Here is a 12,699-nt window from a genome sequence, read left to right on the forward strand (position 1 = left end):
GGGGGGGGGGGAGGTGTCACAGAATTTAAAGAATCCAATGAACACCATCATGACCCCCAGAAAGGGCATGCCCTCACCCTGCAAGTAGACTCAAAAGTTCAGCTGTGGGTTCAAAGTGTTCTCTGGAGCATTTGTAACATCCCAGCTCCAAGATTGGAGGCTCTGTCCCCCCCTCACAAAGACCTCCCTACCCTTCTTGGATTTCTCCCTACCCCTGGTACGTCTTACAAACATAGTACTGACTCCCAAGTCTTCCTGTACATTGGACTAACACCTGTTAAAGACACAGACGCACACTGGGCTTGGGCTGACCTCCAGGCCAGCCCCTTAGGGTGTCCTTGGGGGCTGACCTCTGTTCATTTCACTGTGCATTTCAGCCAGGAGACTTGTGCTCTCAGAAGTGTGGGCGGGAGGAGTTAGTACACCCTAATACTTTTCCTGGATACCAAAAGAGTACTACATGAGATGCAGCTTTATTTAGGAAATGGTTACCTTTTATAATTAGAAATAAGTAGATTACATTTTTCAAAAGATTACTGTAATCCGCATAAGAAGGTCCACTTAGAGGCACATACTTGTTCCACTAAAATGTTTCCAAAGGACAAATGGACGCATGGAATATTTTTCACCTTAACCAGATTTGGAAAATCGACTCTAACATTCACTTTTCATAAAAGCAGTTATCCCAGCCAATATGCTCTCTTTCTTGAAAATGTTTTTTGACAGCTTTTGTGGAATATCATTTATATAACATCTAATTTAGCGATGTCAATACAAAGAAATGTATTTTTCAAATGTTTGTTGTGTTTCAGATGCACCAGGCAGTGACTTTAATAAGCTTACAGAACTGTATCACCCTCAACATCATTCAGAGCAATTTCTGTCACCACCCCCCCCCAAAGTCCTCATATTTCTTTAAGGACAAGAAGCTCAACGGTTGTGACTTATTTCCTACATTTTCATCACTGAAGTTAGAGTCTTACTCATAAATGACCTCTCTTGATATCTTTTCCAGGAAACCACGAGACAGCTGGGGCAAAGCTCTTACAATCTTATCAGAAACTGAGGTGAGTGTTGTAAGAGCACAGACTGTCCTGGGGGCGTGGGGAGGGGGGGCAGGAACACAAAGGACACACTGAACAGACTTCAGAGATGTCTTGACTTTCAGATGTCACTGCTTCAGAATGTAACTTAAAAAACAAAAAAGTAAAGAAAAAGAAGATAAAGTGTTTGGAAAAGGTTCACCCAGAGATGGTTTTGGATTCTCATGAAAAGCCTTCTAGGCGGTAGCATGGTATTTCATAAGTAAACATTTTGTTTTGCTTCTCCCAAAATACTATGAGGGAAGTCTATTTCTGAATGCTCTGTAGATGACATTCTAAACCCAGCGTTTGCCCTTAGGAGTCACGCCCGTCTCTGATGCTTTGTCTAGTGATGGTACCACACTGATGGGCCATGCATGCTGGCCCACAAGACTGATGGCCTCAAAACAGGCAACTTTTCCATGCAAAGTTTTAGGCCCCCAGCAGTTTAGAAGCTGGAGCTCATTCTCATTGTCTCTCTTCTTTCTCTGTCTCTGTCTCTGTCTCTCTCTCTCTCTCTCTCTCACACACACACACACCACACCCTGTAACTGCCAGCTCCCTTCCGGAAGGTGGGTTTCATCCCATCAGTAGATTTTTTTTCCGGTCATTTATTTCTTCTACTCCCCCATCTCCCCCCACCCCACTTCCTCCCATTTCTCTCCAAGTTGATATTTATAGCCACAACACTTCTGGCACTTGACTGCGAGAACACGTAACTCAGATGGGAACAAAGGCTTGAAGTTTGGGATTCTAGATTAGTCCAAGTGGCCAAGCCTGGCCAGAGTCCTCCAGATACTTAAGACTAGAGATGGACTGAAATTCCGGGATGTCGGGTTATCACACTGTGGCCTGGGCTAGGGTAGGAGTGGGGTTCTCTGTGAAAAAATCGCTGAGAAGTTGGCTAGTAGGGTACTGAAGGCTTTTGTGTTTTGTGGCACTGGTCTTTGTATAGACCTTAACCTGTTTTTTATTCCCTTTTGTTCCCTTGGTAGCAAGATTTCCGTGGTTCCTCCCACACCACCTCCCCACAGTGAAAACCAGTGTGGTAGTTGCTCAGGGGTAAGGTACTCATTTATCTATGGGCTTCCCTGGGAATGGAAAAAGGAAAGAAAGGGAGGCTTGGATGGGTGGTTGGCCCCTCATAGAAAGGGACTGGTGTGGTCTGGAGAGGGTGATGATCAAAGCAGAGAACGAAGACCCCCAAATTAAAGGCTGGGGAGTGCTGGGCCTCCCACACTGTGTGTCTGTGTGCTCTCCTTGCTTGGCAGAGGCCCAGGGGCCTCCCACCATTAACTACCTGCTCACCTCTGCTCTGCTCTACTCTTGTTCCTTGCTCTACGTCTCTAACCTGCCCTGTGCCTGTGAGTGTGTGTGTGTGTGTGTGGTGGGGGGGAAGGTCCACGTATACCTGGGTCTCTGTGTGTCTCAGGGGATCATGGGTCGATTTAGACTGTGTGAGAGTGAGTGTGCAAATGTGTGTACTAACCTGTGTGTATCTGCAGGCTCACATGAAAAGCAGAGCAGCAAATCAATGCTGCCCACAACAGTGAGCTGGGAGTTTAGGAGTCATCTGAACGTTAGGGATTGAATTCCATTCCTCCAAAATAAAGGCTGTAAATCCTAACTTTTATGCCGTGAGTTGGAACCGACTGTGGCTCTTCACCACAATGCCTCTGGTAATCCTTCCCTTTGGGGGAGTGCATTGTCTTTGTGTGATTAATGAGACAAGCTGAATGTAGGGTATGTGTTGAGTCTGTTTCTTAGGAAATCTACAAGAGCTGAAACAAGCAAAGAATTAAGCAGAGGGAGATGCCAAGTCACTTGAAGATCACCAAGGAGTCAGGGAACAAAGAAAGACTGTCCCCTAGAGATGAGAAGAGAGAGAGGAAGCCTTCCCTTAGAGCAAACACTCTGAATGCAGACTTCTACCTGGTAGCATAGTGGTTACGAGTCGGTCTGCTAACCTCAAGGTCAGCAGTTTGAAACTACCAGCCGTTCCGCTGAAGAAAGATGAGGTTTTCTGCTCCCATAAAGATTTACAGTCTTGGAAACCCTATGCAGGATCACAATGAGTTGGAAATGCTTCCATGGCACACCACCACCACCAAACTGTGAGAGAATAGATTTCAGTTTGTTAAATCACCCCCTTGTGGTATTTCTGTTACAATGGCACCGGGGACTAAGCACTGGGCTTCCCAGGTGGTTAAGTGGAAGCAGGAATCCTTGTCTGGCTTTCTCTGTGGCTGCTGTAACGTGCCATGGGAACCTAGGGTTGGGGCTAGCTTCTTTCTTAGATTCTGTAAATGAAAGAGAGCTACCATATTGGTGTGGACAGTATGGGAATGCACATCTGGGAGAGAGGGAGAGAGAGAGAAAAAAAAAACAAAAAACAAAACCCATAAACATTCCTTTCCAACATCAGTAGAGACTAGGATACTCTTCAAAATCCTGCTCTGGTTTCTCTTTGAAACTTAAATTCTCCAAAGGTGATTGGTCACATTCCTGTTTCAGCACCTGTGTGCTAGTGTATATTTACTGAGGGTATATGTATGGATGGCTAGGTGGATGATTAGACAGGTGGGTGGGTGGGTGGATAGATGGATGGATGGATGGATGGGTAGATGGATGGTTGGGTGGATAGATGGATGGATAGATGGATGGTTGGGTGGATGGGTGGAGGGATGGATGGATGGATAGGTGGATAGATGGAGGGATAGATGGATGGTTGGGTGGATGGATGGATGGAGGGATGGCTAGATGGAGGGATAGATGGGTGGATAGATGGATGGATGAGACCTAGAGAGGAGAGAGTGATTTATTTTTTGTTGTTTTCTTCTGCTTGGAGCTCCTTGGTTCCAGTCTGGCTACCAAGTGCCCTGTTCACCCTCAGCCCCTGTGTTGTATGGTTCCATCCATGTGGGTGTCCCCTCTGCATTCAGTTAGGGAGACTATAGAGAAAGGAGGTTAAGCAAACAGTAATTTACTTGGGTACAACCTTTAAGCCAATAAAACACCAATCATTATTTCAAAAGGTAGTTGTTATCTTGCCAACAACCTATTGAAAAAATCCTTCCCTTCAATGTGGATGCCAACATCAGTACAGGAAAGTAAGTCAAGAGAATGCCTGCCTTCTGAGGGGCTTGTGTTCTTCCCCACCTGCAGGTATGCATGCACCTGCACAAACCCACACCTGCACACATACCCACATCTGCACTTACCCACACCTGTGCAACACATAGATGCCATTTGCACAATACACCCATACGTACCCATAGGTGCATACCAACAACCCCTGAACTATACATACTGCATATGTGCCCACACACACCTGTACAACATACTCACACACATTCTCCACACACTTGCATACACACCTGTGCAAAATACCCACATATGTTTGCACCCATACCTGCTCACACCTGCAATGTACGCACATTCACACCTACGCAACACATTTATACCCACCCACACACCTGTGCAGCGTACTCTTGTGCAACATGTCCACACTTACACACTCACACCTGGGCAGACTCTTCTGCACACATATACACACCAGCATACTTGCAAGCATACATTCACATGCACCAACAACTGCACATCCACGAAGACATGCACACACCACACCGTACCTGCACACACCCATACCGACACACACTTACACCTGTACACACCAAACAGTGGATTGGGGTTGGCAGTCTTGAGGCTGCTGGCACAGATGGGGACATTAACCTATTCTCTCTCCTGTCTTTGTTTTGGCTACAGGACCTTGGTCAGTTTAAAGGATTTAATAAGTCCGTGGAAAACTTGTTTCTGTCTGTTACCACCCACATGAAAAGTAAGTGGATGCTGCTTTGTGTGTTGTTCCCAGGTGGCAGTGACCTGGGCTGGGATTGTCCTGGGAAAGTGGCCACTAGGCTGACTGGCCTCCTTCTGCTCTGGCCAAACACCCTGAGTTCATGCGGGGGAAGGAGCTCCATGCTTCACTGCTCCGAGCAACAAAGACACTTGTGACAGGGTTCCAGGCCCCTTTCAGGTGGCTTGCCTTTTCCACTCTCCTTGGTACATTGATCTTCTTCAATTGGCAATTTTCAATTAGCAGCAATTTGTAGAAGCAAGCAACCCAGAGCTAGCACTACTTAGAATCTTGTCTTTCTGTTCAGATAAGTTTTCAAAAATGGGTCCCAGAGGACAGACCCTCTCATACCTCCCATCGGTACCCAGGATGGAGACTTGCTGTGCTGGGGGTGGGGGTGGAGGCTGTGTGGCCTCTTCTTCTTCGGAGTTCCCTGCAGTTGCTTTGTGACCTTCGGGCTTGGGGACAATCTTATGCTTTGGATTATTGAGTCTTTTGTGTCCCTTGCATTCCTGTTTAAACGTTTGTATGACAATTGAAAGCAAAGCATGGCTTTCCAGACAGGGCTGTCCCGGACAGCAGATGGGCCTCCTCCTTCAGTAGGGAGGGCTCCCTGAATTTCAGATCCTGTTTGTGGTAGCATCTGGAGGTTTCCAATCCCCCCCCCCACCAGGCTGGGCCATGGTCCTGATGGTGACAGCTGAGCTCTCTGACCATCTGGCTTTCTAGTTGTGCCCTTCTCAACATCTCCTTCGAGACACACAGCCCCAGCCCATATCTTCGTGGCTGTGGAACCCTCCTACCACACCACTGTGCCTTCAGTGACAAACTTCAGCTCTTCTGGTCATGCGTTCACCAAAACCCAGAGGCAGGGACACCACACATCTGTCCAGTCACAGCTGCCCCCTAGACACGGACACACTCGCTGGCAGTCACTAACCCCCACACTTGCCCTTGGTGTGCAGACGCTCCACCTGTGGAGCTGGCCAGTTAATAGCCTGAATAGCATCATTGTTACAGCAACAAGCACAGCTGGTTCCTGGGCTGGACTTTGCAAAAGCCAACAGCATCCTCTTCTGATGAGGCAAGTCACCTGAGAACTTCCTACCTTGCACCCCCTCCCTCAGCATCCCCCTATATGTCCAGGCACTAGGGCTTGACCTTGAGGATTTGACTTAGAGCAGGGATAGAAACACCCTTCCTCTACATTTTCTGGGCCCCTGGGAATGACAATCTGCCCCAGCCCTTTCCTAGGTTCTTCCCACGTGCTTCACACACCTTTCCTCATGGGCCTGGCAGCAGGATGATGGGAACTTTTGTTCTTGAGTGTGGCTGACTGAGAGGTTTGAGCTTCCCCAGGGCACCTGGGAAGAAATTTCTGGCAATCTGAGTCAGAAAAATCAGCCCCTGAAAGCCCCATGGAGCATAGTTCTGCTCTGACATACGTGGGGTCACCATGAGTGGTGATATCTTGATGACGCCTTTTTTTTTTTTTTTTTTTAAAGCTTTTATTGTGAATTGAGTGAGGGTCTACATCAGATTTGCACTCAACCAATCGTATCTTGTTTCATTGTAATAATTACAATCCCTTTTTTGATGCACACAAAAACACGCTGGAATATACAATCGTTTAAAACAACCAAAGGGCACATTTTGCAAACCAGCCCCCTGCTGGTCAGCACACAGCCTTTCTCCCTCCATGAGTCTAGAGTCCTCAGATGCTCTATCTCTCCATACCTCGATGACACCCTTTGTGTGTGTGGGGTAGCTGTTGGAAGATGCTGGCTCCTATTTCTCGGGTTTTGAGTGATTTTCCATGATCCCTCTTGATCCTTCCTGCCACCCATGTTGCTGTAAAAGTGGAAAGGAGAGAAGTCTCATTTTGGTGTGGTAGGAAGTAAGAGTGATCCAGGAAGGAGGGAGAAATGGACTCTGGACTCCCAGTGGCCCAGAACATTGGGGGTAGGCCTGACCCAAACCCAGGGGTTTGGGAAGCTGACCCCAAATGATAACCTCTGGTGGCTGCTGTTGTCCTGGGAAGTCAAATCAGCTGGAAGAAAAGAGTTGCATATTCTAGCCCTTTTTATGTTGGTATTGTTAAGTGCCATGGAGTCAGTTCCGACTCACAATGACCCTGTATAGGGTCTCTGAGGCTGTAAATCTTTACGGGAGCAGAAAGCCTTATCTTTCTCCTGTGAAATGGCTGGTAGTTTCGAACTGCCGATTCGTAACCACTACGCTACCAGAGCTCTTTAGCCCTTTTTATAATCAGCACATTTTCAGATTTCAGCCTAACAACCTTCCTCCTGATCCCACCCCAATTCCCTCCCCCTGCCCCACCCCCAAGAAGAAGAGAAAATGAGAAAACTGGAGCAGTAGACTGCTTTGTTTGCATTTTCATTTTCTGCCCTAATAGCACCGTAAAAGCCTGCTTGTTGGAAGCTGAATTGCTTGGGGAGGCTGTCTCCCCTTATTGAGTGGCTGGAAGCCAGCCAAATGGAGGCACAGCTTTTGGGTGGGAGTGGAGCAGACAGCTGGAGACAATAGCCTTTTCTCAGGGCTTGAAATGAGGGTGTCCCCACTGTGTATTCCCAGCCTGCCAGGACTTGGCTGTGTGAAGGTTCCAGTTAGTGTTGCATCAGCTTTGAGGACTCGTGTGTGCGCTGGTTCCTTTCTAGCTCCAGGACACACATGGACTTGAGGGGGCAGGGGTACAATCCCCCTCAGAGAGGAGAGGCTCAATGTAACCCGGGGGTGGGGGGAGGGGGAGTCACCACAAAGGGCGCTTCCAGGGTCTTCTCTCAAGAGGATGGATGTTCTACAGACTTGGCCTCCGGAAGTGCGTGGGCTGAAGATTCATGGGACTCTTTATCAATGACAGTCACGCTGTGCTGTGGGGACCCTGAGAGGTAGCAGTCCTGAGTGAGATGTACCCTAAGAGTAAAACACATACCAGATTGCAGAGACCGAGTGTGAAAATAATGGAAAAGGTTTCATTGATCCTATTTATATTCATGGTGTGTTTCAAAACCAGTATTTTGGATATATTAGGTTACATCAAACATTTAAAAATCTAGTATTAAAAGTTAACTTCACTTGTTTCATTTCACTTTTCCTAATGTGGAAGACCAGTCTCTGAAGGAGGATGCCATGGTTGGTAAAGTGGAGGGTCAGAGATAAAGAGGAAGACCCCCAACTAGATAGATTAGCGCAGTGGCAGCAGCACTAAACTCAAACATATCAACATTTGGGAGGTTGGCCCAGGATCGGGCAGTGTTTTGTTCTGTTGTGCATAGGGTCACTATGAGTCGGTACCGACTCGATGGCACCTAACAACAACAACAACAATGCAGAGGAGGCTCCTAGCTCACATTAGAGGGCTCCTCACATGAGAGATCATTTTTAAGGAAATGAGGATCTCATGGGACAAGGAAGGGATCTTTGGAACAAGTGTTCACCATTGAGTGACTCTTTGACTTTGGTGTGTGGATATTTTCTTTCTCGAGTTGCCCATCTGTATCCGAGACCACATCACATTGTTAAAACAAAAATGCAAGTGTGAAGTCATCTTTTCAGTGGCTGCTTCCTGAAATAGTTATAAGGACTCCCACTAGAGAGGGCCTTTGGATATAAAGTCTTTGTAAGGAAGCCCCTAGAAGCCTCTTATTGGTTAGGGTGCCATCTGCTAATGGAACTGGAAGGACTAAGACTACATCAATGCACTACCAGCTCAGTGACAGAATGAGTCAGAGGGCAGCAAGGTGCTCTGGAGCTGCCCTGGTGGGGATCCCCACCTTTGAGGGAACTCAGCTCTTCTTCTCCCACTCTTGTCCTGGAGCAGTGTGCCCACATCCAGCTCATAGTCTCAGGGACGTCCTCAGACCTCAGGACTGGCCCAGGGCACCTGCCTCTGCCCCCTCTGAGCTTTTCCCTTGCAGACTTGGGGATGTGGGTTAGGGTTTGAAAGTCTAGGCAAAGCTGTGCCTTCATACCTGTCACCTCTTTGTATTTCTAGAGCTTTCCAAGTCCCAGAACGATATGACCTCTGACAGACAGCTCCTGACCACTGGGCACAGGAAGAAAGGGGGTCGGACGGAGAGGAGGAGCCAATCTGACACCGCCATCAACGTTACCACCAGGGTACGTTACCACCAGGGTATGTCCTGGACCACGGCCTCCACGCACCATGCAATCCTGTCTCTTTTCTGTCTCTTTCAACTCATTTGTTCTCCAGCTTCACATCTCCCTTTGCTGTATAGTAAAGCATGAAGCAATGGGGAAAATCATTACAAGCTCATCTATTTGGGGCAGAATTCCTGGGTGGTACGAAGAATCAATGCCTTCAGCTGCTAATATAGAGGTTTAAGGTTTGTGTTCACCCAGAGGCACCTTGGAAGCATGATAACGATGATCTACTTCTACCTACCCTCGGAAACCCTATACAGGGTCGCTATGGGTCGGAACCGACTCGATGGCACATAACAACAACAACAACAACTTCTACCTAGGCTGTGGAGCAGTTTCACTCTGTCACACATGGGTCACCATGAGTTGAATTTAACTTGATGGCAACTGGTCTGTCTTGGGTGGTGGAGTTAGTGGGTTACATGTTCGAATCCACCACACCAGCCACTCCATGGGAGAAAGATGAGTCTATCTGTTCCCATACAGATTTCCAGTTTCAGAAATCCTATAAAGAAACCCTACTCGGTCCTGTGGGGTTGCTATGAGTTGGAATTGACTCAGTAAACAGTAGGATTATTCTGTTGTTTTGGTTTCGGTCACATAATAAGTAGCCCTGGTGGCACAGAGGTTAAGCACTCATCTATTAACTGAGGGTAGGACTCCTGGGTCTATGAAGAACAACGTGGTTATAGGAAGAAAAGCTGGGTTCTATGAAGAAATATGTGGCATCAGGATTGGAGGAAGACTCATTAACAACCTGCGATAATGCAGATGATACAACCTTGCTTGCTGAAAGTGAAGAGGACTTAAAATATTTACTGATGAAGATCAAAGACCACAGCCTTCGGTAAGGATTGCATCTCAATGTAAAGAAAACAAAACTCCTCACCACTGGACCCATAAACAACATTCTTATCAATGGAGAAAAGATTGAAGTTGTGAAGGAGTTCAATCTTCTTGGATCAACTAATAACACTCATGGAAGCAGCAGTCAAGAAATCAAACAACATATTGCATTAGGCAAATCTGCTGCACAAGACCTTTTTTAAAGTGTTGAAGAGCAAAGACGTCAGCTTGAAGATTAAGATGTGTCTGACCCAAGCCATAGTATTTTCAATAATCTCATATGCATGCAAAAGCTAGACAGTGAATAAGGAAGACCATAGAAGAATTGATGTTTTGAGTTATGGTGTTGGAGGAGAATATTGAAAGGGCCATGGATTGACAAAAGAACCATCAGATCCATTTTGGAAGAAGTGCAGCCAGAGTGCTCCTTGGAGGCCAGGATGGCCAAACTCCGTGTCTCATACTTCGGACATGGTATCAGGAGGGACCAATTGCTGGAGAAGGATATCATGTTCGGTAAGGTGAAGGGTCAGAAAAAGAGAGGAAGACCCCCAGTGAGATGGATTGGCAAAGTGGCAGCATCAATGGGCTCAAGTGTGGCAACAATAGTGAGGTTGGCCCAGGTCCCGGCAGTGTTCGTTCTGTTGTACATGGGTCACTATGAGTCGGTACCAACTTGATGGGCACTTAACAACAACAACGAGAACTCCTGGTGTGGAGCTGCAGCATCAGCACTGCATGGCTAGCTGTAAGTTCAGCGGTTCAAACCCACCAGCCTCTCCTCAGACACCCTTTACAAGGTCACTGAGTCGGAACCGACTCAACAGCACTTAACAATAACAACAGCAACAACAAATCTGAACAGAAGCAACCCACCTCATGTTTCTCCCGCACAGTGAGTCACTGGTGGTTTGAAATTGCTGACCTTTCTGTTGACCTTTCAGTTAGTGGCCCAGTGTTTAGCCCCTGCACCTCCAGCCCCCCTTTCTGTAAAGATGATAGCTTTGGAAACCCTGTGGGGCAGTTCTCCTCTATCCTCTAGGCTGGATGAGTGAGAATCAACTTGATGGCAATGTTTGGGCCACAATTCACTGTTAATGCTGGAAATAGTTAGATACAGAAGACTTTGGCCTAACTGTCAGCCCAGAGACGTCTTTGCTCCTACCCCGTGATCTTCACTGTCTGCAAAGTCCACAGTGAGGACTTACCTGTAGGACCAAGACCTGCCAAGCTGCATTCCTTGTGGTGGTTGTTGTTAAGTGCCGTCGAGTCGGTTCCGACCCATAGCGACCCTGTACAGGGTTTCCGAGGGTGTAAATCTTTACGGGAGCAGAAAGCCTCATCTTTCTCCTGCGGAACAGCTGGTAGTTTCGAACTGCTAACCATGAGATTAGCAGCCCGATTCGTAACCACTACGCTACCAGAGCTCCTTAGGGGTAGGACTAGGGTCTACAAATACCTCCCTGAGGATTGAGAACCTTCCTACTTAATTCAAGGCCAACACACTTTGGTTAAAACCTGTTCCTGGTCTTTGTTGAAACTACAGGAGAAACACATGCTACATGCTCGTGAGCAACCCTTTCTCCAGGTGTCTAAACTACAGAGCGTCCTCCTAGTAAAGTCCTGAGGGACAGCATCCCTCTGGCCTCCTCTGGGGTGAATCCGCCCCAAGTGGTGCACTGGTGAACAAGAGGAAGCCAACATAGCCTCAGAGCACCTATTCCAGGACAGCTGAGGTGGTCCCACTCCGTTGGGCATGCTTCATTGCCCCGATGCTGGAAGGTTTGGTGTAGCTGCTCTGCTTGGTTTGACAGATGCCCCTTCTCCAAGGCTGTGGGTTAAATGCAAGACCATCCTGGACAGACTAGTCTTCAGGAGAGGGTCTGAGGCGAGCGGGAAGTTCCACAGGAGGTTTGAAGATGCTGAACCCTGTTTCCAGCTGCTGGTGTGGTCACCTGAGCGCTCAGCCTCAGCAGGCACCTCAATAGCATGTACTGTCTGTACAGATACCGTGAGATAAGACAGCACCTAACTGATCTCAGCATAGGAACAAAATGGCTAGCATTTGTTGTGAATTTTAATGGATTTTGTTTGCAGGGCAGTTTTAGATTTACAAAAAAAAAAAATTGTGCAGAAAATAGAGTGTTCTCATGTCTCTGTCTCTCTACTCCACCCCTACCTGCTGCCATGCAGTCGGTTCAGACTCCCGGCCAGGCTAGGCAACAGACTCGAACCGCTCCTGAGGGCTTCTGGGACTGCAAATCTGTGCAGGAGCAGACAGCCTCATTGTTCTCCCTCGGAGTAGCTGGTGGATTTGAACCTCTAATGTTGACATTAGCAGTCCAGCGCTTAGCTCCTTTTGCATATAGCTTTTCCTGTTATTAATGTCTTGCGTTGATGCACATTTGTTACACCTCCTACATTGAGGGTTTATGTGCTGGACTGCAAGGTTGGTTTGAGCACAAGGTCAGTGGTTCAGGCATACTGGATGCTCCTTGGAAACTCTGTACAAAGTTGCTATGAGTTGGAACCAACTCAATGACACTTAACAATAACAGCAACACCAATACATTATTATTAAATAAAGTTCATAGTTACGTTGCAGTCCTGGTGTGATGCTGTAGGATAAGCACTGGGCTGCTAACCACAAAGTCAATGGTTCGAACCCACCAGCCACTCCTACACAGGGTCGCTATGAATATGAACCAAATGGATGGCATTTAGCAACAA

General features: G+C 47.3%; 1 protein-coding gene across 1 annotated transcript in view; it reads left to right on the plus strand.

Moving 5' to 3' along the window:
- SYTL3 (synaptotagmin-like 3) overlaps window positions 1-12,699 on the plus strand; it is a 102,535-nt gene that overhangs the window by 41,035 nt on the left and 48,801 nt on the right. Inside the window, exons 4-6 of the mRNA XM_006868458.1 lie at window positions 1,016-1,067; window positions 2,078-2,130; window positions 8,553-8,572. Coding sequence (XP_006868520.1) covers window positions 1,016-1,067; window positions 2,078-2,130; window positions 8,553-8,572 — 125 coding nt within the window. The remainder of the gene's footprint in view (window positions 1-1,015; window positions 1,068-2,077; window positions 2,131-8,552; window positions 8,573-12,699) is intronic.

The sequence above is a fragment of the Chrysochloris asiatica genome, unplaced genomic scaffold (genome assembly GCF_000296735.1).
Source record: "Chrysochloris asiatica unplaced genomic scaffold, ChrAsi1.0 scaffold00117, whole genome shotgun sequence".
In the NCBI taxonomy this organism is placed as follows: domain Eukaryota; kingdom Metazoa; phylum Chordata; class Mammalia; order Afrosoricida; family Chrysochloridae; genus Chrysochloris; species Chrysochloris asiatica.